At 34.1% G+C, this 27,976-nt stretch overlaps 1 protein-coding gene across 1 annotated transcript in view; it reads right to left on the reverse strand.

Moving 5' to 3' along the window:
* LOC112052709 (lachesin) overlaps nt 1–27,976 on the reverse strand; it is a 91,216-nt gene that overhangs the window by 24,272 nt on the left and 38,968 nt on the right. Inside the window, exons 3-5 of the mRNA XM_052881865.1 lie at nt 12,148–12,281; nt 4,760–4,945; nt 3,426–3,618 (exon numbers count right to left, since the gene is read on the reverse strand). Coding sequence (XP_052737825.1) covers nt 3,426–3,618; nt 4,760–4,945; nt 12,148–12,281 — 513 coding nt within the window. The remainder of the gene's footprint in view (nt 1–3,425; nt 3,619–4,759; nt 4,946–12,147; nt 12,282–27,976) is intronic.

Consider the following 27,976-nt stretch of genomic DNA (forward strand, 5'->3'; position numbering starts at 1 on the left):
AAATAAATTACTTTTTTTCAAGTTGTGTACATTTTTGATCTGGTTATAAAAGTTCAGGTATAGATGAAATGCCATAATTTGTTAATTATGGATTTTTTCATAAATTCGAATTTAGAATTAATTTTCGATAAACTGAAAAGTTGGAGGTGCATGCCCCAGACCGGATTCGAACACACCTTCCGGAATCGGAGGCAGAGGTCATATCCACTGGCTATCACGGCTATCAAAATATCCGGTGATTATCACGGATATTTGATCATCACAAAGTCCGTACATGAACATTTTAAATCTGGAAAGCAGCTTTGGGGCAGCATGACGGGTCCTCCAAATCTTTCTCTTATAAAAAAATAGTAGGATATTCTATAAGGAGAATAATGAAGGTCCTTAACATATCCTGATGATGATGACTGACGGCCCTTTTCCAATATTTACACACAGATTAATCATTAATATACAGATGGTGCGTACGGAACACGACGGAGTCGTAGCCGCTCCAAATACGAAATTCAAAAAGTAATACATTCTGGAGTCAGTGTGACATTATAATGAACGATTCAAGAAAAATGGCGTCTTATGTTTTTAAATATTTTAAAAACTGACCAAAAAAACGAAAGAAATAAGATGGAGTAGTTTTTTATTGATAATTATTGATTATTATTTTATTATATTAATTTACGTAATTATTGTTAGTGTTGAATTTTGAAATACAAATTATGAAAAAAGTTTGTATATGCGGTTGTCAAGAAGACGCGTGACGTTTGTTTTTTTTAATGGGTTTCACCGGCACGTTGCTAGTAAAGAATCACTCTGGTTACTCTGTGTGTGTACAGTATAAAATTACTAGCGGATGCCAGAGACTTTGTCAGTGTGAAAAATCCTTTAGAGCATTTTAAAGTGGAACATAAAATGCAGGCATTATAATTGATTTTAATTGAATTCAATACCGTTACTCAATTTAAGTTAGACAAACAAATTGTTATAGGTGCTTATGCTGTGTATTATGCATCGCGAACTAGTTAGGGGTCAAGCTGACTTGTTCAAGTTGAGATTGCATACTCTACACGTTTTCAAGTTTTAATTAAACTATCGCTATGGATAGCAGATCATATTTTCAAGAATTCCTACCCTGTGTTCTCTTAAATATCTGGATTATTCTCTGAGAAATAGATCTTTGTTAAATTAAATTTAAAATACCTACTATAAGAAAACTAGCGTAAAATCAGTTTTTTTAATCTGTGAAAAATTCCAGGAAAAAAGTAAAAAGTGTTCTGCTCCAACGTTCAGAAATCGGTTCTGTGGCGTAGCCGTGAAAAGGTATATATATTTTTACGTTGTAATAATAGTATAGATTAATTATTTTTTTAATGATTTTTCACTTAATCGAAATACACTTACATGTCAGAGAAAATAAAAAAAAAACATTTTCTCTGGTATTCCTTCGCCGTTTGAGACACGTGATATTTAACTTCTTAAAATGCCCACAACTTAAAAGTTGGAGGTGCATGCCCTCCAGAATCGGAGGCAGAGACTCCACTGGGCTATCACGACTATTTAAATTTCTTCTCTTTCTTATTTTATTTGAAGATTGTTTAACTAAATTTAAATTAGAAACAATCTCAACACAACCACTAAAGTAATGATACCGATCTTCATAAACATATATTTCCTTAGGTACCTTATTAATAATGGGAAGGCACGCGAACGCTTACTCATAAAATTTGCATGATATTCTAGACCTATAAATTTCTTGTTATTTCATGATTTATTTTAAAAGGGACGCTATAGTTTTCTTCCGTATTCATTCATTCATTTTATTCACAACCACCTAGCTTCGATTGTGTATTTTGAAAATGTTTTTCAATAAAATTTCTGAAATAAAAGACTTTTTTTTAGAAGTTTAAATACGTATAGAGCTATCTAGTATTAGATTCTATGATATTTTCAAGTAATAATTAAAATGTAAAAAAGTAGTGGTACATGTGATTAAGTGGAAAAACACCCCCCATAACAGAGCAACACTTCGCAATACAACATGCAAGCGATATTTTCAACTAAACGTTTTTCAGATATCATGGGTACAGCACGTTGAAAGTCACCTGTATGGCGTTCTTAATACGTACTATTTTCGTGAATCGCGGCAAACTTTCAACCATATCTTATCTATCTATATATCTATTTATATCTATCTATATAGGTAATAATACCTTTTAAACACAATGAAACAGAAATGCTGCTTGACAAGTTCTGTCAAAAAATGCTCTTTTTCAGAATAGGCTCAAATTTGATTTGATGGATGTTTTGTCCAGATGCGATGTAACGAGCTACGTTAGGAGTATCTCTGCGTGATCGAATCAGAAATTAGGAGATCCGCAGAAGAATAAAAGTCACCGACATAGCTCAACGAGTTGCGAAGCTGAAGTGGCAATGGGCGGGGCACATAGTTCGAAGAGCCGATGGACGTTGGGGTCCCAAAGTGCTGGGATGGCGACCCCGCCCTAGTAAGTGCAGTGTTGGCCGACTCCCAACCAGATGAACTGACGACATCAAGCGAGTTGCAGGGATTCGCTGGATGCAGGTGGCTCAGTATCGTGATGTTTGGAAGTCCCTACAAAAGGTATATGTCCTGCAGTAGACATACATCGACTGGTAGGATGATGATGATAGATGTTTTGTCCATAGGCTGTTGTCACCTTAAGTACTACCAGACGATTATTATTATACGATTTCAAGGATAGAATAGCGCGAATAAAAGGATTTAGATTATAAAACTGCCCTTTCTACAGTTTAATGCATTAATTCAATTTGTCTATGAATCTTAAAGACGTCTTGATTTTAAGTATCTGTAATATCGATTTAAAAAAAGGTGATATACCTATTTATTTTTTATAAACATACCATGTTCTTCCAAGTTCCTTCTCTATCTCACAATAGTACAAAGTATATGCCCAAATTAATTATGTCGTAGAACTGGTATTTTTAATTAAAATAGGTAAGTAATATAATGTATACAAATTAGGTACTCATAGGTTCTTAAGTGTATATACAATGTGTATTAGCACCCTAGCAAGGTTTGTATGTTGTATGAATTTATGCCCATAAAGGCACAGAACACATATTGTACAAATATATAGAGTACTCTAAACTTCAATATTCAGTTTCTTATCTATTTTTTTTTTTGGTAGGTATCAACGTATTTACATGTTTAAAGAACTGTTGAAATATCGAGCCTTTAATTCTTTAATTTAAATTTCTGGCTGAATTATTACGTACGTAAATACTAGCGAAACATTTTAGGAAAATAAAATATTTGTATTATAATACTTTCAAGAAAATTTTTATAAACATATTTTCATACGAGCGAGTTCATTCCCACAACCGGCAAACTGCAGTTTTTATGAAATTCAAAGTAGTTTCAAAATATTTACCTTTAGTTTTACCTTGTGGTCCACCTCTTGATATGATATCACCCCCGTCTTCTCTTTTCCACACTATTTTGGGTGGGGGGAAGCCGCGCGCTTTGCACACAAGTTTGGCGGACCCCCCCTCGGGTACCATCATGTCCCCTGACGTCTCTTCGTAGACTATGTCAGGAGGTATCACTACCTCTAGAAATGCTGTCTGCAACAAACGCATGTATTAATAACACTTTTTTTTTCTCTGTTGTATAGTACCAATCTGGTACTACATAAAATTACGATCTAGCCTGCTTATGTGACTAATTAGTAATTTAACTTTAACCTAAACTTATAAATATATTATTATTATACTAAGATAATGCCCAATAACTTAATCTTAGTCGTTCACTAACTATTACGTCTTTAGGTCACTTTGTTCACGTGGTCTTCTATTATATTAATAACACTGATATGAAAACTTTTTATACAAATAAATTAGATAGTTATTTAATTGTTTAATCAAAAGATCTATTAAAAATTTCACGCCTTCTGGGCAATAAAGAAATCTTGTCTCAAGGTAATTTGAGTCTTTATTTTTATTTGAGGCACTTTTTTCCTATATGTGCCTACTGCATTATTCAGGACTGAGTCGTTGTCCAGTGGTTCCGTAGCCTATAGGTCAAGTTTTCCGTAGGTTAATTAAATATTGAGTTTTTTTCTTCTAAGAAATTCTCAGTTAAAGCCTCAGCCAGGAGTTGGGAAGTTGGTGGTAGTACAACTTCTTATCTCAAAGAAGGCCTTAATCCGTCTGTTTTGGTTTGATAACAATCTGCCTATTCACTAAATTGGTCTTTATTAAAGTAAACAACAAATCAATTGAAATGTCATCTACACACTTTATGATATCCACCAGTAAGCAACGGATGACATTTGTATTTTGTATAATATTATGTAGATTATATTTTGTCAATTGAGTTAAGTTAACAATAAAGACCAAAATAGTGAATAGACCAGCTGATGATACAATCAATACAACAGTCAAACATGATGTTATATATATAATATAATAACGTGATGATAACGTTGGAACGGTAGGTTTAAACTCAATAAAGCAAGACCATGGCATTGTAGTGAACCAACAAAATGGGCTAATAATGAAAATATTATTCAGACGTATAAAAAAGTATAGATAGTCAAAGCGAGTCAATTCCGTAGAATATAAAACTAAGAGAAAATATAACATTAAATGGAAAAACAATGGATAAACCTCGCAGCAGCTATAATAAGCTTACACTGCACCGTTAGTCCGATTAATAACAATATAAAAACGAATAAAAGTATCTAATAAGCTTGAAACTAAATACCTGCATTTTCATCGGGTCTGTGTTAACTTGGCACATGTACTGCCCCCTGTCCTCCCGTTTCACCCCGCGTATGTTGAGAGTCCACGTGTTGAAGTCACTGTGTGTAACGCTCAGTCTCGCGTTGTTGGTGATCACGTGTTCGTGTATCGCCAGAATCGCTTTAGTGTCCGCCTTGATCCATGCCACCTGTCTCGGGGAATACAACCGACCATTCTTCAGTACATTTTTATGAATATAAAAGGGAGAAAGGGGATGGTGGAATCACAGAATCGGGGACAGCGAAAGAACACAATAAAACCGCGATTATCTCTGATGGAAGAACGTTAGCGGTTGTAAAAAACGTAAGCGATGAAGACTTTTAGAGCGAACAAGTCTAATTACAAGCGAATACTTCCCAAGAGGCAGTCATGACAACGATCCTCGAGCGCTGGCAACACTATCTTGTTGCGAGCGACTCGCAAAATACTCTCGGAATTTTTAATTACATTTTCGTCTGGTCGCAGCTATGAGGCGAACTGCGGGCGTACACTGAAAACGCCCTCGTTTTGCCCGCTTTACCAAAAGCGTCGACAGCGCAATAGAAGCTAATTTCCTGCATAGCGCGTAACAAAAAAGGAATAACGTCCACAAAATATGGCGTTGGAGATACATTTGCTGGACGCTTTTTACTAGATATTTTATGAAGGTATCGTATATACTTCACTTGCTGATTTACTTCAAATAAATCAAGAATAGTTCTTATAACTTAGTTATCAATAATATTATTTTAAAATTCATAAGTCTCACTACTGGGGGAGTTTTGACACTATAGAGTGGTGCAAAGAAAGTGTATGTGCTACAGAAATCAGGTGCTATATAAAGGACTAAGCAATCCAATTTCGTATAGTGCGTGTGCATCAAACACTAATTTGTGCACTTTACGTGACTAAATTTAACATCACTACACTAAGCCTACGCGTGCACGTTCTAAATTAATTGTGAGCAATGATGATGTATGGGACGACGCGTGTAAGAACGCTAAATTGAGGCTGATTTTAGCCCAAATTTTGATACCTTGTCTGGTATTGTTGTTTGACAAATCACCAAAACTACTTACGTGTGCGCTTAGGCTTAGAAACTTATTATTAAAATATGCAAGTGAATCTTATTTTTGAACAAAAACAAAAAATAAATATCGTTACTGTTCAAACCTTTGCGTATACACTACATGTCCAATCAATGATCTCCTTGATAGAGCAGATTTTGTCCTTAAATTAGTTGCTTGGGTTTCAAAAGAAAATTAATTGACGTAATCTCAGATTTGATTTTATTTTTAAACTGAAATTAGAAATTGCGTCAACTTGTCAACTATAAAATAAATGTTAAACAGGAAATATTAAATAATAAATTTGAATGTTAATATTTACCATTTTTTAAACTCATCCATACCAGCGGTGCATATCGACGTGGTGTGATGTTATAATGTTTTTGTATTATGGCAAGTGTTTCTTGTTGTTTAAATAATAATAAGTTATATAATTATCGATAGATACTGTTACATACGTGTGATATTGTGTGAATAGTTATATTTAGATAAATTATGCAAGTATTGGTATAAAATTTTATTAACAAAAAAAATGAACCGACTTCGAAGATGCGTTACTATAAAAAGCAATTTTGTTCACTTATTTCATTTACATATTTTGATTTTTACACGAAGTTTGATTTTTACACGAAGTACTAAAACGATTTTCGTGAAAATTGAATGGGACCAATCTGAAGGGATCTGAAGCATCAAAAATTGATTGGATTACGTTAGAAATGAAGATGTTATGAGATAACAAACATAAAAAAACATCGTCAATGTAGAACCAATTTTTTTAGTCGGTTAAAAAAAGACAACAAAATAAAATCTCTTCAACAAAGTGAAATCTTTAGTAATATCATAAAGATGTAAAGCTTGTGATGTTGAAGAGGTTAATTTGTGGACCTACATAACTGATTTTGAAAATTCTTTTATGAATAGAAAGCCATATTATTTGTGAATGTCACATATTATTTGTGAATGTCATGGGCTATAATTTATCTCCATATTCTTATGTGAACAAGAACTAAGCGAGTGAAACTGCGGTGTATAAATTGTAATAATTGTTATAAAAAGGACAACGAAATGAAATTATTAATATTCTAGTGGCTAATCCAAAATTGTTATTTACAGTTCGGATAATTTTATTGTAGCTCTACATTCGTACAGTTTATTACATCGTAAAGTTCTATCCTATGAATTCTGATTGCCAAAATCATAAATATATCAAACACAGGCAATGTTTTTGTAATAAATTGATATTTTAGATTCTATTCATCAATTTATAATTCTTAAAAAGATTCTTTTTTTTATTATCTAATAGGGTAGTTGACTAATATCAAATTTAATTTATACAATATTAATTTCATGGAATAAGGGTCCAAAATATATCGATAATAATTATTATAAGTTAAATATTTCCTATAGAAGTTAATTTAATAATTATGTAATTTAATTTTTTTCCAAACGTCAAAAACGCAGTCGTTTATTTTGTGACGTCACAAACTAAGGCATGTTTACGGGTTAACGTGACGTCATGACACCGATAAAATATAGACCATCATGGCTGATAGCGTTGGCTCTTATTATCAAGAAATATTTAAATTTAAAAATTTTATGTGTCTCATAAAAATATGATAGTTTTTTCAAACTAGTAGAATATAGTAATAACGAACAATAATTTAAAATCCTTTCAAAAAAAGTGTCAATATTGTGAGTTCAACAAGTGAACGTATCCTTATAAAATAATGATATCAATAATAACGATTAATGTGTTGAATCATTTTTAAGTACCGGTTGATAAATTGTTAACTTGGGAATCATATAGAAAAAAATTAACGACTCACATTGCTGTGTTACTCGTAGTAATCGGGTAAATTGCTATAAAATTTTATTCTAAGTAATTTTACGTAACTTCTTAGTACATATGGAACACGAAATCCTGTTATTTAGTCACATTAATGATTTATTATCAGTTTTAGACTCTCGGGACTTAAAGATATTACCGTAGCTGTAATTACTGTGTGATCAGTGAAAGCAAATAGGAATGATATTTATACGAGGTTCGCAACAGTTGGGAAATCGACTGACCTATTCCTTGGAAGACAGTTCGTTCTCGGTTATCCACAGGGGAGTGGGGTATAAATGATTGTATCGGAAAAAGAGAAATTGTAGGATTGTGCAATTTTGTCCCCAGTTGATTTGGCTTATTCGTATGAAATACGATTTCTTGCAAATCAAATTTTAGTTAATTCAGGAACGACTTAATTATTTAAATTAAAAAAAAACTAGATATTTTGTATGTTATTGTTATTATTTGAATTTATTCATGGGAAAAAAATAATAGTTATGAAGATTTTATGTTATACCTACTTACGAGTACCGTGTCTGTATAGGTATAGATTGTTCCTAGCATTGAAAAATATTATTGTGTTCATTTAAACTCTCATGTACTATTGAATACCTCGTAAGAGTTTTAGTATTTTTAAACTCTTACAAGGGATGATTACTTTATTTTATGCAAATTAGTAATTTACAAATATATTTTATATTAATAGTTCAGACAGTTATAATAAGTATACATTAGAGATCAAAATATAGTACAAATGTACCTATAATAAAATTAATTATTGCACCCGTACTGAATAAATGTAAAAGTTAATTTCGTATGCGACACAATATCGAATATTTCGACGATATTAAACCAGATGTAGATTAACTGCGGGGACAGTTGAGAGGAGTGCCTCTCGAAATGATTGAACGGGGACTAAGGGGGTTTGTCCTGGCTTTATTTTAATTTCGTAAAGTGTCTGTTTTGCAAGGTCTTGCCTAAATGGAATAGCCTCGTAGTGGATTAGCGGTTTCGCTTTGCAAATTAATTGATACCCGAATGCACACTACATTTCCGCCTGCTTCACGGCTTTGCGATGGTATTAAATCGAATGTATGTAGATGTTATCTGTATGATAAATGTAACCTAATGCAGTAATCTAACTATCTATACTATAATATTATAAACAGGTAAAGTTTGTAAGGTTGTAGGGTAGGGTAATCTCAGGATACTGAACCGATTTTAAAAATTCTTAGCAATCTCAAACCTAATAAAACAAAGGTGTTTGTTATATTAGAAACAGTGTAGTAGTTTTGCTATAAATATCATCACATTCAGTTAAGTATGTTTTATTTTATGCTTAACTTCAAAATTACGCAAAATTGCCTTTGTTTTCTTTCTTTCCTTGGTACTATATTCAGGTCACATTGACAAATGAATAATTCTCCTAAACGTAACAAACGTTTACATTATATATAATTCTCCTATAATCAGAAACATTTAGCGTAATATTTTCTAAACTTTACCTTAATTGAAATGTTTCTCAAATTATAATAATTAGGGAGGTATGATAACTAAATTGAAACAAAGCTTCACCTATTCCATGAAAGCGGATTTTCTTCGAAATTTTTATTATTAATTAATTTTTTTAATTTTATTTGTTTATTAATAAAATTAAGCTATACTTATATACAAAGAGTAAAATAAACAATAATAATCAAATTAAAATGTAAAACATAAAAAAGTAATATAAATAATAGTGTTAGGGAGTGACATAGTGCAGTGCATTTGGTACATGCTACAAAATTACTTACATATTTGTCATAACCATTGCGAATAATATGCATCACTATCGTAAAACTCAAGAACGGTTTAGTGTTGTGCATAGCTTAGCGCTCACTTCATTCTTGAGTCTTCCTTTTATGTGCCTGTGTTTATAGGTGTAAGTGCAGATTGTGCTTGGTATAGGCTACAGTGAACAAATTTACGAACTGTGCAAATTTAGTTATAGTGTTAATTCTTTACGCTATGCTAGATAAAGATAGTTTCTAAAAGGTGCATCAGGTAATATGCATCACTATCGTAAAACTCAAGAACATGCTTAGCGCTCACTTCATTCTTGAGTCTTCAATTTATGTGCCTGTGTTTATAGGTGTAAGTGCAGATTGTGCTAGCTATAGGCTACAGTGAACAAATTTACGAACTGTGCAAATTTAGTTATAGTGTTAATTCTTTACTCTATGCTATATAGAGATAGTTTCTATAAGGTGTTGAAGAGGTGCATTGACAGATTGTGTGCTAAAGAAGTGTGGAAGTTAAGTGCAGAAGACTATTCGTTTGAGATCTATAATTGGGCGTCTGTTTTTTTAAACTATCGAAAATCGTTTTTAGGTTATGAGGTAGGTATACTTTGTCGTCATTTGAAGATATTAAAATAGCTTATCTGGTTTTATTTGAATTACTAAAATAAAATGCAAAGTATATTAATGTCGAACTTTACATTTTATATTTGGTTTATAAATAAAAATATTATCTTTTATTTGGTGGCTCACAGGAGCGAACATTTCGGCAATATTGGACTTGTTCTATTTTGTTTAGTCGATATTGAAGTTCGGCATTTCCTATTAAAGCGCGAATGTTAAAATGTTTCTATTCAGACAGTTGTTGGTAACTGCATAGAATTTGGTGATCCAAACTAAAATAAAATGGTTCAATATCTAGTGAGTACACTGATTAAATGCGATTGCGTCCACAGAAAACTACTACTAAAACAGAAGTAGGTGAGTGTGTAATTAATTTTGATTTATTGTATTCAATAATTTTGTTAATTAATTTTGGTTTGTTGTATTTTATATTTTATCATTTTTTTTTCTTAAGCTTTGAGTACGGGTTTATGTTGCCTGTTTTCGTGCTGGCACTTGGAACGGGGTCCTAGCTGAAAATCAGCGCTCTTCGCTAATGGGGAGCATATAGCAATATGCTGAGCTGGGACTTTTTTCTAGGTTATGCTACATACCGAAGGGTATTTATTATTCTTATTTGTGAGTGAGTGATGCCTCAAAGCCGATTTCGGCTACAGCGACGCTTCAGACTCCTCAAATCAGGGTAAGGAACTCGGATGTATAGTTCTCTGGTGTGCTTTCCAGTGACTAATGTACCCTATTTTGGCCTTAAAAGTGCGACTACATAGGGCACAGGTTAGCACACCATCACAGTAATTGTATGGAATTGCGGCAGGTGGACGAAGCTTAAGATCATCTCGCTGCCGATCTAAGTCGAGTCGACGTTGTTGTTCAAACTCCTTTGTCTTGTCTTTCACCGTTTGTCTCCACTTTGCACGATTTGTAGTCATGTCCTCCCAACGCGAGGGATTTATATTACAACGTTTTAAGTGTCTTTTCAGAACATCTTTGTACCGAAGGTACTGGCCGCCAGACTTGCGCTTGCCATTCTGGAGTTCTGAAAAGAAGATGCGTTTAGCTACCCGCTCATCCGGCATTCGCAGGACATGCCCACACCAACGTAGTTGTCGCTTAATAAGGTAAGCCTCAATTCCATCCACACCGGCCCTTCGTAGCACTTCAGTATTGCGCACTTGATCGAGCCATCGGATCCTCATTATGCTCCTGAGACACCGAAGGTGGAAACGGTCGAGTGTGCGTATGTGATGACGATATAAGCACCACGTCTCAGCCGAATATAAAAGGTTAGGCAATACAACAGCCATATATACTGACACTTTCGTAGACAGTTTAAGGTCGTGTGAGCTGAAGACCTTGGCGTTCAGCTTACCGAATGCTATTCTTATTTAATTGTGTTGTGGGGCATAATGTAGCAATAAAGATATTTTCTTTCTTTCATAATTATATAATAGGTGCGTTTAGAACCCCCGTATATTTAATTTTAAGTTTTCTTTTTATCACCATTATATTATAACATAACATGCCGTTTCAAAAGTGCTTGCAAGCTTACTTGAAATAAATGAATTGTGAATTTTTGATTTTGAATTTTATAGCATGAACTTCTGAGCAAAACATTTTTTTATGTATTGCATAAGATATTAAAAACAGTTAATAATATACTGAATATCAAGGCAGTACTGCCGATATCTGTAATAAAGAATTTTATTAAAAAAAAAGTAACGTAAGTCTTAATACCGATTTTAAAGATAATTTTTGTCATTTCTTTATTCGGTAAAAAGACGGTTAAATTTTTAATTTAAATATAAAAACTTACGAGCGAGCCTTGAAATAAATCTACTAGCTATTTTTATTTGACAAAACAAACAAGTTATTTGAGATTCTAATCTATGAGTTGGAATGGACGCTTCCCTATCTTCATTGCTATTCCACTCACTCTATTTCATTGGGATTTGAATCAATTTGTGTATCGGAATAAATCATGCCCGGAAAAAATTATAGATCTCAAAATCAGGTGCTGAGTGGAGGTGCTCGTTCTATCGGTCTAGCTGTAGTGAAATGTTCTGATACACACCCTGGCGGTGGCGGAGTCGCCACTCACCCTATAACCACCGAGGTTATTGACCACACACGTGAAGGTAGCGTCTCTCCCTTGGGCTATGGTGACGTTCTCCAGCGGGTAGAGGAAGTCCGGTTCCAGACCTAGAGCTGGAAAAAAAAATCTCATATTATTTTTTTTACTAGTAGATACTAGCAGTTTTGTTCGTGTGGAAACCCTGCTCTTGCTGTGATTTATCAATATGTTCATCATCATGAACAACCCATATTCGTCTCATTATTGAGCACGAGTCTCCTATAAGAATGAGAGGGGTTAGGCCTTAGTCCACCACGCTGGCCTAATGCAAATTGGCAGACTTCACACACGTAGAGAATTAAGAAAATTCGCAGGTTTCCTCACGTAGTTTTTTCTTCACCGTTTGAGACAAGTGATATTAATTTCTTAAATTGCACATAACTGAAAGTTGAAGGTGCTTGCCCCGGACCGGGTTCGAACCTACGTCCCCCAAATTTAAGGCGGAGGTCATATCCACTGGGCTATCACGTTTCATTGATGTAGAATAAAAATCAAAATTGTTTTACAAACTTTATATGGATTAACTTTGATTGGACATGAATTAAAAATGAAATCAAATTGTAACTTTTATATAATGTACTGTGTTTAATGTTGTTAAAAGTCGATAAAACAACAATAAATTAACAGATCGACTGCACGATACGGAAAGCGATTGCGCTCATTTCGATTTACCTTAATGTGAAGATACTCCTATTAAAATACAGACACGTACTGATTACGTCGATTAAAAGCATTGTTTCTCATTTATACGTTGCTTATAACGGTCCTATAGACCTATAACATATAAGTAGATATATCTGCGTTGATTTACCTAATTGTTTTAGCGCTGCACTAATTTTCCACTAATAATGAGGCGCTAGATCGCTAGATATTTGTTCTTGCGACCGAAACGTCGTAAGCACCATGAGTAACGAGGCTCAAACTCACGCGTTTCGCTCAAAGCTAGCAAGAAATTATGAAGCGCGGCAATATCGCCGTGATTATACGGATGGTGTTTTCTCTAGTACGTAGAAGTACCTTAAAAGTTACAACAGTAGCTACAATTGAGAGACGAATATCTTAGCATTCCATTGATTCACCGTGCAGGTGCCGGGTCCATCGCGTGGTAGAGAGAAAAACACCGAGCAAAGTCCAGGACTTGTGACTACTCACTCTCCTTCTCCGCTCGTGTTGTTCTTCCTGCCTAGCCAAATTTGGTAAGATCCTATTAGAGCAACTTTGGATACTCGTTCTAATATAGAACTAGCTGCACTTCTAGAGAGGTCAAAGTCTTTAAGCAAGTTATAGAGAGATTTTTACTTCTACGGCGTACAGACTTTATTCACTTTTATACTGTGGTCCTTCGGAGTGTTAGTCTCCCACGGCATAGTAATGTGATAATAAATAAATAAATATGTAAATATTATTAATTTTAATACCACGCCCTTTTACCCTATTTCAGTCCCCAAAAAGTGCTTAAGCAAAGTTTACGTTTTCCAGTCCCAATGTGAATGGAAAAATAACGTAGACTTTGTTATTTATATAATTAGCGACGGAGCGAGTCTCGTTTATATGCAGATTTCTGACGCAGAAAACATTTAACGTTATTATTTACTTTTTCCAGTACAAATTGGAACAAAAATAATGTTGCACAAAATTTTGAATAACTTGTAGAAATAGAACTATTATTTTAAATTTATTTATCACGATGAAATTGCAATCTGAATAAATACTTAAACTAATAAATATATCTTTTTTATAAAATGAACTCGAGATAACAACAGTTATTTTTGAATTTTAGATACTAAACAAACAATAAAGTTTATAATTATTTTTTGTTTAGATGTAAACTAAGATTAACTATTGTGGAGCAGAGAGTCAAGTACGAGCAGGATCACGGACTGGCAACCGCTAGTAGTTGGGTTAAAGGGCTCTAAACATTAATACATGTAAACGCTCCCCTTCTCCGCTTGTGTTGGCTATTTCACTAAGCTTAACAAATGAAAGACGACTATCTATTTCAAAGACGCGATTACTACTCAACTGCTCAACTAGCAGACTACAGTGGGGGCAGGGTACTCCAGCCCCCACTGTAGTACCTGTCAAGCGTACCGGTTATGCGCCATTTTGGACGCAATGCTAGTGAACGAGAGTCACGTTATCAACCTTTTACAGTCTTATTTATTTAAACAGTAAATAATTAAATCCCAATTACGTGAAAACCTGATTCGATCAAATAACTCACTAGCCGAAAAATATAAATATTATAATATTGGCATCCTAATTAATGAAGATACGTTTCAATAAAATTAGTATACTACCTATACTAGGAACTAACAAGGAAGTATTTAGTTATAATATTAGCAGAGCAGTTCTCTTTGTAACATTTATTTCTGGAACGAAGCAGTATTGCTGTGATGTCAGAAAGGTAACTTTGCTGGAAGTCTCATAAGGCTTAGGTGGATGGGCACAAAGCACAATATTAAAGCGCATAGTGTTCTTAACAAGCGTGTCTTGGAAAGTGTTTCTTTGTTATAGACGAATTACTATATATTATAGTTTGAAATACATATTTTCTAAGAATGTGACTAACCATAACTTTATAATTTATGCTTGTTTTTATATGTTATTTTCAAATAAAAATCTATTCTATACTTCAGCCTTTCTTGATGAGTACTGTTTACCAACAAACTAATTAAAAATGAGGGTATAAATCATTAGTCATTTCACACCTAATAATAATAATAATTAACTTGTTCTTAATTTATGAAAATAAATTTGATTAATAAGCTTAGAACAATTAGAGAAATGGTTAATATATTTTATTTATCATTTAATAAACAAACCATACATAATTTAAAATAAAAAAGTTATGAAATGACATGCGTTTTCTACCTTCATTTCTAATTTATTTGTTGGTAAACAGTATTCATCAAGAAAGGCTGTAGTAGTTAGATTAGTGTTTTTTTGTGATCAATAAAGATTTTTTGCATAAGTATTGAAAAAAACAAAATAAATATCAAAAGCCTCAATACGTATAACGTGACTAGTTGGACCGGAATAGAAATATTGGTCGTATGTAAAAAACATGACTAATACTCTTAAAAAATAACAGATAGTTTAAGTACCATGGGCTATTTTTTTTTATGATTTTCCAACTAGCCATCTGCTTTTCCGACAAATATTACTATAATAAATCCATGTGCGTTATTTGTAAATATTCTATTATTGTAGAGAGTCCTTTGTGTTTTTATTCTTATACACAAACAGATATATCAAAGTGCACTGCGCAACTTTTCGGCACTAAAGTAATATTTCCTAATGAACGTACTTTAAGATAGTTATATTCTATTCTACAGTATAACAGTGTCGGTAAAGTAATGCAAGTCAGAGAACATGAAGCAGAGTCAATGTAGATCCAATCTTCCACTAGATATGTCTACAAATAATTCAGCCATGGCTATTCTATGAGCAAATAGATAGTCCTCACTTCCGACACATGTTTCCTCGGACACGACACGAAGCACTGGTCACGTAGAATATTGACGCCCTCAGCTATCTATTCGAGAAAATACACTATTACAAATGTGTTATTATTTTGAAGATTTTTAAAGGAGAAATTGTTGTTTGTTTTCTTTTATAATGTTTCATTTGCTTTATTGGTCTGGCGGGTAACTTGTTTAACTATCCAATAGATTTTCTTTCTAGAAATTTTCTGACCAATTATGGGGTCAGTTTGTTTTAATATACCTAGGAATCATAATAGTATCATTATCAGTCTATTTTTACCAGCCCACTACAAAGCCAGGCCTTCCTTAGTGCTTAGTCCCACCAAGCTGCACCAATTCGGGTTGGCGGGCTTAGAGTGATACCTAATGCTAAATTTAGTAATGCTTCCCGTTCCTGTAGGAATAAAGGGATAAAATATAGCCTATAGCACTCGGGAATAGTGTAGCTCTGAAAGAATTTTTCAAAGTTGTAGAGGCTGTTCAATGTAAACAAACAATCAAATCTTTCCTCTATAATATTAGTATAGATATTTTATATGTTATTGATAAAGACTTGGATAGTTTAATGTTCTCTCTCTCTCTATCTTGTTTTGGCTGGTGGGAGGCTTCGGCCGTGGCTAGTTTCCACCCTACCGATAATGACGTACCGCCAAGCGATTTAGCGTTCCGGTACGATGTCGTGTAGTAATGTTCTCCTAACAAGTTAGCCTGCTTCCATCTTTGATTGCATCATCACTTACCATCAGGTGAGATTGCAGTCAAGGGCTAACTTGTAAAGAATAAAAAAAAAACTTTTCATTTTTAAAACTTTTTCATTTCTAAGCTGATAGTTTTAACTGGAAATTTCTTAGAAGAAAGAAAACTCTGTATAGTTTGACCCAGGATTTGAACCCAGGATCTCGTGATCCGAAACCACATTGGTTAAACACTGAACCAATAAAGCAGATATTGATCAATTTTGCCTAAATCTGGTAACCTAGTTTCAAGGAGTGTATAAAGCTCGCTCACTTTGTTGTACCATTTCTATACTTACAATGGAAATTCGCTAGTAGTTTAGTGTTACTAAAAAAATTTATTTATTAATATTGAATTACTATAGATATTTCACCCAAACATTCATTCATTTATAGTTTTTTTCACTAAATTACTGAATCATTCAATACCAGAAAAAATGCTTTTTTACCAATCTAGATAGCTACGTGATCCTATAAATATTTCATTCGGAATACATCCAAATGTAAGCGTGAAAGTGAAAAATGTGATGAAAACTACCAAAACACACATACACGAATAAACAAATAGAAAAGCGATACAGAATAGAGATTGGCAGCTGTTAGGAAATTGCATCGAAAAATTATTATGATTTCGTCGGAGCAATATTTTATTTTGTACAACGTGCTGGTTGGGTATATTATTAAAGCAATATACATTGTAAAACTGTCTCATTGGTCCTGTGGTTAGCTGGTGCAGCTAAACAATCAGGACCAGGGTTCGAATCCCGGGTCAAGCCAAAAAAAATCTTAATAGCAGCTTCGAGTTGGAAAGTTAGCGGTGTTGTTATACCCCCGTGCCTTGGAGAGCATGTAAAGCCGTCGGTCCTGCGCCTGATCTTTCACCGATCGTATCGGTCTGCCATCCCGATAGTGAGAGTGAGGAAAAAGAGAGTGCACCTGTGCTTGCGCGCACAAATGTGCACTATATGGTTATATTATAAAGAGGAAAAGGTAGTGATGTTGTAGGGGTTAATCTCATCATGTTTGCATGTTAGGATTGTAAGAAAAATTATGTATTACTTGATTTAGATTAAAAATTAATAGTTATAACCATGATAATGGAAGAGCAGGGCCTTCTAATACAGCTCTATTACTTGATTAGAAGGTCCCACCCCGAACAATTACGTAAACTTTGTAATACAATAAATTATCATTTCATTAAAAAATGTCAGGATCTATAAAACCGATTTTTAAAATTCTTTTACTACTATAAAGTCACGTTATTTGTGAGTGTTATTCACATGAACGGGAACTACACGAGTGAAGCCGTGGTGCCTCAGCTAGTCTCCAATAAGCATTGCAGAACGGTCCTGTAATGGGTTGATAAGTTGAGGTAGTATAGTTCCGAGAGTATTTATTAAAAACAGGAAGGTTTGTCGAAAGCAACAGCCGTGGTGACCCCAAATGCCTCAATTGAAACACCAAAGCAAATGTTGCCACGTCCAAATGTCACCGTACACACATACATTCTATGTATTCAGGGTTGGACAAATTAATTGTTGTGTGTCCCTTATGACTGGTGTATTGGCGTTCTTAATTAATTTTATTTAACAAGTGATGCAAACAATACAAAAGTATTAGTATTATAGGTCCCTTTATTGTCACATGGACCCATAATACTAATACTTTTCTATAACAAGATCCCCAAGACAGTGATGGACCTGCCAATGCATAGCTTTAAGCAATGTGTTCAAAAACATTTGCATAGTCGAGGTTACTACACCATTGATGAGTTCCTTAATGATAAAGATGTTTGGAGGCCGTTGGATCAGCTTAGCAGATCACACACAGGACGTAAAACTATAAGAAATTGTAATGTTGTCATAAATTGTATATTGTAATATTGTATGTTTTTTTTTTAAAGAGCAACTGTTGCGTTTCTTGCCGGTTTCATCTCAGCAGAATCTGCCTTCCGAACCGGTGTTTGAATCTTTACAAATAGTCAACTGACGTATCAAAAGTGCTTGTAAACTGAGCCTACTTGAAATAAATTAATTTTGAATTTTGAATTTTACTGGAAATCTTTACGTCTATGTTTACCGCACTTTATATACTGGCCTATTCACTAGTTTGGTCTTTATTATCAACATATTAAAATAAACATCAAATCAATCGACAAAATGTCAACTACCTAATAAGATATCCACCAGTAAGCATCTGATGACATCTGTTACCTAAACTCTCATTTCGTTTTATGTCAACTAGCAAAGTCAATGATAATGAATTAGCCTGCAGATAGATTACTAAAATAATTATTATTGTTATTACTTTATTTAACTGAACCATGCAAGGTTTGCGCGAACCGCTACGATATTGATCTAGTGCCCGCGAAAACTTCTGACGTCCAGACATAGGTGAACCAATTTCCAAATTTGTACTGTCTTCTTCTAAATTGGCTATGAACATACAAGTAACATACGAGTATCGTGTGAATAGGGTAGTTAACTCATTATCAAATTTAATATATACATTAATTCGAAATATATCGACATTAATTTAAGGATTTCTTATAAAAGTTAATTTAAAAATCAAGTAATTTTCAAATTTACCAAACGTCAAAAATGCTGTCCATATTGTGATGTCACAATATTACTTGATGTACTAAACGTCAAACTAATTGTTAATATTTTTGTCAAAAGCTCCTTTTGTTTAGAATTTGTTAACATGACGTCATGAAGCAGTTGAAATATAGACCATCACTGTAAACACCTTGACAAAAAAATTAAAAAATAATTCGATCTAGTAGAACGATAATTAAGTATCTAAGACCATTTAAAAAGTGTCAACTACCCTATTTCCAACACATTGTCAATAAACATTGTCAAATTGGCAATGAACATACAAGTAACATACGAGTACCATGTGAAGTACTCAAAAATAGTTTTTTTTTTTTATTCTTTACAAGTTAGGCCTTGACTACAATCTCTCCTGATGGTAAGTGATTATGCAATCTAAGACAGAAGCGGGCTAACTTGTTAGGAGGAGGATGAAAATCCACACCCCTTTTCGGTTTCTACACGACATCGTACCGGAACGCTAAATCGCTTGGCGGTACGTCTTTGTCGGTAGGGTGGTAACTAGCCACGGCCGAAGCCTCCCACCAGCCAGACCTGGACCAATTAAGAAAATCTCAATCGGCCCAGCCGGGGATCGAACCCAGGACCTGCGTTATGTAAATCCACCGCGCATACCACTGCGCCACGGAGGCCGTCAAAGTTAAAAGAATTGGATCGCTTGTGTTATGGGTTTATATTTAGAGTGCGATATTTCAGTTACTTGATTGCGCATTTTCGATGTGAGGATGAATATTAAGTGCCCTAGCTGTAGAAACAATTCTGTCAATAGAGGCGTCTATGAAAACTGCGACCAGAATTGAAATGTGTACGTAAACCGTAATTTCGACGCAAAGAAAATTTATCATCATTCTTACAAAAGAATAATCAAATTAATTTTACGAAATATCTTGATTCATGTTTCAAAAATTTCTGAACGAGATAATGTACCATGAGTATACATATATATATGATAATGGTATGAGTATTAATTAAGCAACAGTAAAAAGACAGCAGTTTGTAACAACTTTTAATAACCTCGTTATTGATACAAGTTGGGAGAAGGGGAGTTTACCAAAAGATGTTACTAAAACTAGGGACCCGCTGAAAACCTTTAGCTTGATAAGTAATCAAGCTAAAGGTTTTCAGCGGGTCCCTCAGTAATAATTAAAAATATTTTAATTACAAATAAATAAATAAGTGAATCACATCACACTACTATTATAAAGGCGAAAGTTTGTTTGTGTGTGTAAGTGTGTAAGTATGTCTGTTCCTCCTTTACGCTGCGGCTACTGAAATTTGGAATGGAAATAGATTTTACTCTGGATTAACACATAGGCTACTTTTCATACCGTAAAAACCCATGGTTCCTGCGGTATTCATGAAAAACTGAATTTCGACGTCTGCTAGTCTATCTATACTTATAACAAATCTGTAAAGAGGTCAATTATGCACAAAATATATTTCCAAAATAACTATAAGGGAGTAATTAGTGATCGATCGATACTAATGCCAAAGATGCAATAAGTAATTTTTTTGTCTATCTGTATGTTGGTTAAAAACAAAAGCTACTCGACGGATTTTAACGAAACTTGGTACAATTTATTCTACTAGGCAAGTTATAGTATGCTTTTCATCACCCTACGATCAATAGGAGCAGAGCAGTGAAGGGGAATGTTGGAAAACGGGAGAAGTTACTCCATTTTTACAGCGATATTACTGTAAGAGTTGGATTAAAGAGGTCTAAGGGCGGACGAAGGCGCGGGCGTCCGCTAGTTATAAATAATTTCTCAGTCACATTTATCACGACTTTACGTATGCGTATGTATTTAAGATGAACCAAAGAGTCATTCGAGAGTAGATTCCTCTTTATGAGTGTTGTTTTATATTCTCAAAGCAAAGTTGTTGTAAGCGAAACGTGAATTGCAGTGCGAATAACAAGTGTCCGAGTCCAAACACTCCCGTGTCAATAGAACTGGATTTGTATACTGGCAGTGATTGAATTCGCAACTTTCAATATTATTTCAAGTGCCCAATGCAATCAAAATCTTGTTAAAATTCATTCGAAATACATAATTTAATATCATTAAAATATTTTAGTGAAATCTCTATAATTTACATAAGTTATTTAAAGAATTTTACTTCATTAGATCGTGGATTTGATTAAATGTATGAGATCTTAGGTTTTATTCACTTTAATTACTATTCTATATTTTTAGGGCGCGATTAGAAGGGAAACATTAGTGTCAAATCTTCCTATGAAACGTACCTACTCGTATTTTATAAAATAAAGTAGTTAAGCCAAAATCATGGTTCATCATCTCTCTTTTCATACCAATAGGGCCATATCCTCTCTCTTTACAGGAGAGGAGATATGGAGCTGAGACACACCAGGCTGCTTCACTACAAGTTGGCGGGCGGAGGGCGATAATGTTTGAATCTTTAACGACCACTAAAAAACATTAATAATAATGGTCGAGATCTGCTCGAGATGATCCGCTCGCAGGAGCACGTCTGCTCATTGAGGCACGGAGTGTAACCCCACAACTTGAACCCAGGACCTAGTGATCCGAAGTCACGTAGACTAACCACTGAACCAAAGAATCAGTAGCTGCTTTATGTAGCAGCTATCTACGCAGACCAGTGCCGTTAAGTGCTGGTTGATCGGCGTAGGCAACCTGTTTTCTACCTAAATACAGTCTAGCGTTATGTTGACACTTGAATTCAAGAGATTTACGTTCTGCGTATAAAATCCAATTTATTTACGCGCTGGCCACTCTGTACTTACGAGTAATAAGATCGATAATCAGACGATTAGTTAATGAGTGGTAAGTAACGTCGAAGCAAAAAAACTATGCTTAATTAAATCCAGTCTTGAACATCTTATAAATCCATGAATCAACTGTTTCATTTGCAATTTGGTTCAGTGATTTCGCTCAGCTTCTCTGGGCGGGAGCGGTGCACAGTGAATTATGTCCTATTGTTGCTCCTAGTAAACGATGGCCCACTGTACATCATTAAAGTCCGGCTTGGGAAACGGTTTACTGGGGAAAAATATTATGTACAGTTTAAAATATGGGCCTTTCTATTAGAACGAGAGACTGCTCTAGTTAGACCTACTTCATTTATGAACACTGAATATTTTTGTCAGCCTATCATCTCATTTTCCCAAGTATAAAAAATAATTCTTTTATATTTTCCACATTATCATGAGGAAACAAATCTCCAGCCACCAGACGGTTCGTGGCAAACTTTAGCTAATAGTTGAGCCATGTTCAATATAGACCACAAATAAGGTGCAAGCAGTCATAGTAATCATTAATTTTCAATAATTATACAAAGTAGTGTATGCTTGAAATAAATAAAGGTGTAGAATTTCTATTTTTTAGTATTTTTTTCTCACTGAATACTTTTTAAGTATTTTCATCAATATGTATCACAAAGCAGCTATGCTGTCCTTAAAAAAGATTTGAAAACAAAAAAAATAACATTTGTTTAATAAAAATGGATTTTATTTTTAATTTGTTGTGTTGGTGTGATTCATTTAGAAATAATAATTTAAGATTACAATATCGATAAATCTAAAACAGCAGTAGTACCAGTACTCCATACTCAACTCAGTAGTCCATACTCAATAATTACGGTACTTACTTTTCTGCAAAAATTTCAGCCTTCATGAAATGTGGTATGTCTGGCTATGACACGCTCTTAGTCCATAGAGGTATTTTATCGGCCGGCGCATGCAGATGGTTAAAAGTTTAAAGTTTAATTTACTGTTTCTTTTATATAAATATAATTTTAACCATCGTTAAAACTTAACACGGAACTTTCGTGTAGTAGTTGTGCCGAGGTTCTTGAGATGAACGATCGTCTAATCAAGCTGTATCAAACTTAGTACCGACACCAAAACAAGAATTTGTTACATTAAAGTGATTACAAATTTACAACAGACAATAAATAGTATTAGTAGATAAATGGTCTCAGGCCATAGGCATTTAACGACTGCACATAAGAAATGTATTCTTAAATTAACAGAGACATCGAAATCTGTTAACAAAAACAGTTGATAGCAAAAATAGGCGATAATTTATGTATAAAAAATACACAAAATGTGTCGATTTTTCTTACGCTTATTCATTTCCACACAATGTGTAAGCCTAAACCTTACAACGAAAGCAAAATCGTCTTTCCAAAACAAATCTTTCCATAAACGATTTCGAACTTTAAATTAAGCAGCATTAATAACTAATCTTAAACACTACACACATCACTATCTAGCCCCAAAGTAAGCGTAAAAAATAAATTATTATTACAGTTATATTACTTACTAGATTTTATACCACAAATATTATTTCTCATGATATCTAATAAACGATTCTGACATATTTATATTTATTCAAAGCCCTGTGCACAACTTAGTTTACTAAATTCTCTACTTAGGAAAAAAGCCGACAAAGAGTTTTCAGAGCTATGTGAAAACCAACTTTTGACGACATGAATTTCTTAAAACTTTTTTGAAGTCGTTACGCCGTTTGAAGCAGGGCAAAGCTGCACTTCGGGCCACTAGAGTCACACTTGGATTTGTTTGCCACAACTAGTTAAATGTTAGTCCGAACTTTATTTCGGACGCCCAACTATAAGAGATGTCGTAGTCTAGTTATTGTTGGGCAGTCCATTTTAAGGGGTTTCGAACCGAAGTTCGCGCACCAGATAATGTAAATTGTATGGCCATTATATATTCAATACATTGGATATTTAAGGGTCGTGAACTTCGAATATTTCCATCGATTCCGTCTGGAACACTTCAGTTTCAAACGGGTACTTTAAATATGTTATACAAACAAAGAGAGTAAACAAATTCTCGTGCTTTAAATACGTCTGTTGAATTCGTAAGTACCAAACATCCAAGTTTCGTATATTTACAGAAAAAGCAAACCACATTCGAGTTTGCAAACATGATCGCGTTAAAGACTCCCGCGGGGGAACGCTGCGCAAAAATAAATTGTAAGATCAGAAGCCAAGCAATAAACCTGAAACAATGTTGTACAAAACCAAGAATTTTGGTTTAGGTTCGCAGAGCTCAGCTGAAGTAGGGAAATTCTTCAACAACATTGTTTCTAAATTAAAACAATCTCATAATTGCACATTCTCCAACTTCTTTGATGCAGCGTATTGTACGACGCTGGGGGAGGAGAGAACGAGATGGCTCGGGGTAAGTTTTGAGGCAAAGTTAAGCCGATTAAGTGTCATTTCCGCCACGGAACTAGTTGGAACACTGTTCATTAAATATTTCGAGTCACTTAATTGCTGAGGTCGTCGCCTGTCCGGCCCTGAAATGTAAATAATTTGTGTCCACAGCGGTTTTTCGTTTCTCCGTTCGCTGCAAAACTGTGACTGGTATAGTAATTATGGACGTAGTCTTCGGAATAACTTTTGTAGTCGTTACGTAGACAAACGTTCTGCCGTAGAAAAGAAAGATAGTTATATTTTATACAAAATTACTGAAATCGCGATTAAAAAGTTAATAAAGTTAACCCATCGTACCCTCTCACTTTACAACCTATTTTCATACCTACCAAATATAGAGAGAAAATTATTAAAATCGGCTGAGCTGTTTTAGAGGAGTATACTACAAACGCCGACGTATTTTATATATTAAACAACATATCATTAAGCTAGTAATGCTAGCCACGCATACAAACTAGCTACATGTAAAGTTATGCCAATAATACGAATATATTCCAAACTAAATCTAATAAACAAGAGATTATTGGCAACTAACTTCCTTTCGTGAATAAATCGCTCGAGTCCAGAAAGTCCATTACAGTCAATTGGTCTAGACAAGGCACGTGTTGAAACTATTCTCACGGGAAAACGAATTACTTGTGTAAGACAAATAAGAGAGCGCGCGAAGCCGAATAACAATTAAAAGGTGGTGTGGTTTCGGTTCGCAAGGGTATTTATATTAAATTAGGCGCCTAAAGAACTACAAGAGGAATAGAAAGTAATTTATATTAGCGTCGTTCTCAATTTAAAAGTTTATTTGGTGATAACTGAGGTCTCTGGATAATAGGCAAACAAATCTGGCTAAGTCTGAATAGAAGATTCTGAAGAATTTAGTATAAAAAACTAACTTCTGATAGACGAAGTCTGAACAGTCTATACCTACTCAAAAGTATCGTTTAATGAAAAGTATTTCTTCGTCATGCTGACTGACTATGGGTTGGATGCCTTTGTAGGTATACCTTGACAAAATAATGGAGCATTCCAAGGGATGCAAACGATTCTCGGACCGAAGCGCGTTTGGTACTCTTGTAACTTTAATTTTAAGTTTTCTACTTCAATTACAACCATTAAATCATGACATAACTTGACTTCTCAAAAGTACTTGTAAATTAAGCCTAATTGAAATAAATGAAATTTGAATTTGATGTTTTGAATTTGATTTACAATTGTCTATAACTGGTAACGTTAAAATAAATCGGTCCCGAAATTGTACCAAATGTATGTCAAAATATGAACACACATTCTGGGTTAAACTTGAAAGTCAATAGTCTCTGACTAAATATATTACTATTTTTTTTCTTTGCTTGTAATTTAGTTTAGGTGTGCACTGGATTTTGCCTCTACGTTTGTCAGGAGCATGAAATATATCCACGAATATAAGAAGCAGCATATGTGTACTTTAGTTAAGTTAATAAACACCTCACACAGTTGAACGACGATAGTTGAACGTGACAACGTCATAAGAAAATACTGATGGAATGGTTGCATTTTTCAAAAGAAAATGTTCGTTTTTTCTAAAATACTATTTATTTCTTCATAGACTTGAAAGTATATTCAAGTTGGCAGGCTTAGAGCGAGGGAACGACGCATGACGTCATCTTTTTCCGAGTGTGCAGGTGGCTTTATCGAATTTTATGACGTCGTCACGTCAAAAAACTTGATATATTTTGTCAAAATCACATTTTTAGTTCGCTTTTTGTTTCTTACTGATATTTAAGAAATCCAGCACTTTGTCCGTGTAAAGGTCCGAATAGCGTGCTGGCATATCACTTTTTTAATATCCCCGAACCCTAGCTAATGGCCGACAGATGGCAAGTTGGTAAAGCGATGCTATCAAAAAGTGATAGGCCGCGCTTTTCGTGGTTATCGGAGCACTTTGCGCCGCGTCTGACGTGGGTCAACTTACACTTACAGTGCAATATATCGCTTGGTAAATAAAGCCTTTTAATATACCTTTAAATTTTTAGTTCACTAAATCAAGTTTACTACCCAAATAAAAAAAAAAAATAACAACCGACTTCGAAAACGTAACCATATTACACACCAATTAGTGAAAAATAACATCGTATAGTTATTGCTTATTTACATTTATATTATTGCCGATTTAAAGGCATTTGTCCCAAATTGATTACTCAATGACGGTATTTAAGGCAACACACGTCAAAATAAATAGGTGTCCAATTGAGACCTCCTCCTCCTTTTTGGACATTTATTGTACTTATAGTAGTATAGTTTTTACTCGGATAAAGTTACTGGGACAAAGGTATCTTATTTTACATCAAACACATAGCAGCTTACAATTTGAACTCAGTAAACGTGGAATTGGATTGTGTTCGGGTCAATGACCTGAATGTCTTAGGTAGCGCCCCAAACTACAATAGCGGGTGACACAACCGCGGTAATAGCCTAATGCTAATGGAAAGTAATGATGTGGTCCATGTTGAGGCGCACTTGCCTAGAAGGTGCTAATTTACTCTTGATTTTAACGTATTCCAATCATTTGTGTTGCAGAATATACTCTTAAGGATACGATCGATCCAAAGCTACACACAACTTATTAGTTATTTATGCCACTGTCGTGTAATGAGGGCCTTTGTAGCACTAGTGCTAATTACGTACAGTGGCTTTTTCTACGAATATGCTAAATAATTAACAAAACTTGGTAAATAATATATAATTTGCGTTGGGTCTTTGATTTTGTATCGGCTTGGTCTCCTAAATTTTGTCATTTATAAAGAAGACTGAAATTTTGTAGCCAATGGCCAAAAGCCATAAAATTATTTGAAAATTTAAAAAAACATATATAAATTATAGCTCGGTTTACCCGTGTGATAATGAACATTACCGAAAGACCTGTAGTGTGAATAGTGATATGGTTTGAGGTTTTATATTGAGTAGATTACGAAATGGGAGTAGAATTTTTTTTTAAACTTGGAATTCAGTTTTTCACAATTCCATCGGGAACCATGGATTTTTCGAGATGAAATTTCGAGTAGCCTTTGTGTTAATCCAGAATAAAATCTATTTCTATTTCAAATTTCAGCCAAATTACTTCAGTAGCAGCGTAAAGGAGGAACAAACATACTTACACACACACAAACTTTCGTCTTTATAATATTAGTGTGATTGATTAATTTATGCAAGTACGTGAAAAATACTTGGATTCCACTTCAGTTCTGGTATTATTTGAATCTTCTATCATAATATAAAGAATAATATATAATTTTAGTTTTTTTCTCAAATTATTTAAATTTATCTGAGGAGAATCCAGCGCGAAATTCCTAAAATTATTTTTAAATACAGACATGAAAACAATTAGGTAGCCCTATTACCCAATAAAATTACATAGATAATTAAGAAGTGAGTAATTTTTCAATTTCACAGCAAGACGTGTGATAGAAAACTCGATTCATTGATATACATTTCACAGATTTAAAGTCGCGAAAAACGTTGTAAGACACATTTTCAATATCACGAACCCAAGATATTGGTCGCCATATGGTGAGTTGGGAAAGTGATGTTATCAAAAAGTGATAGGCCGCAGTTTGTGCGGCTCTAAAAGCACTTTGCGCGTTCTCTGATATGGATTTGCTTACTACATGGTTTTATAGATATTATGTTACGTAACACTGCAGTATCAAAAAATGCGTTTGAATTTAAAAGCAATACC

Source organism: Bicyclus anynana, chromosome 1 (assembly GCF_947172395.1).
Source record: "Bicyclus anynana chromosome 1, ilBicAnyn1.1, whole genome shotgun sequence".
Classification (NCBI taxonomy): Eukaryota; Metazoa; Arthropoda; class Insecta; order Lepidoptera; family Nymphalidae; genus Bicyclus; species Bicyclus anynana.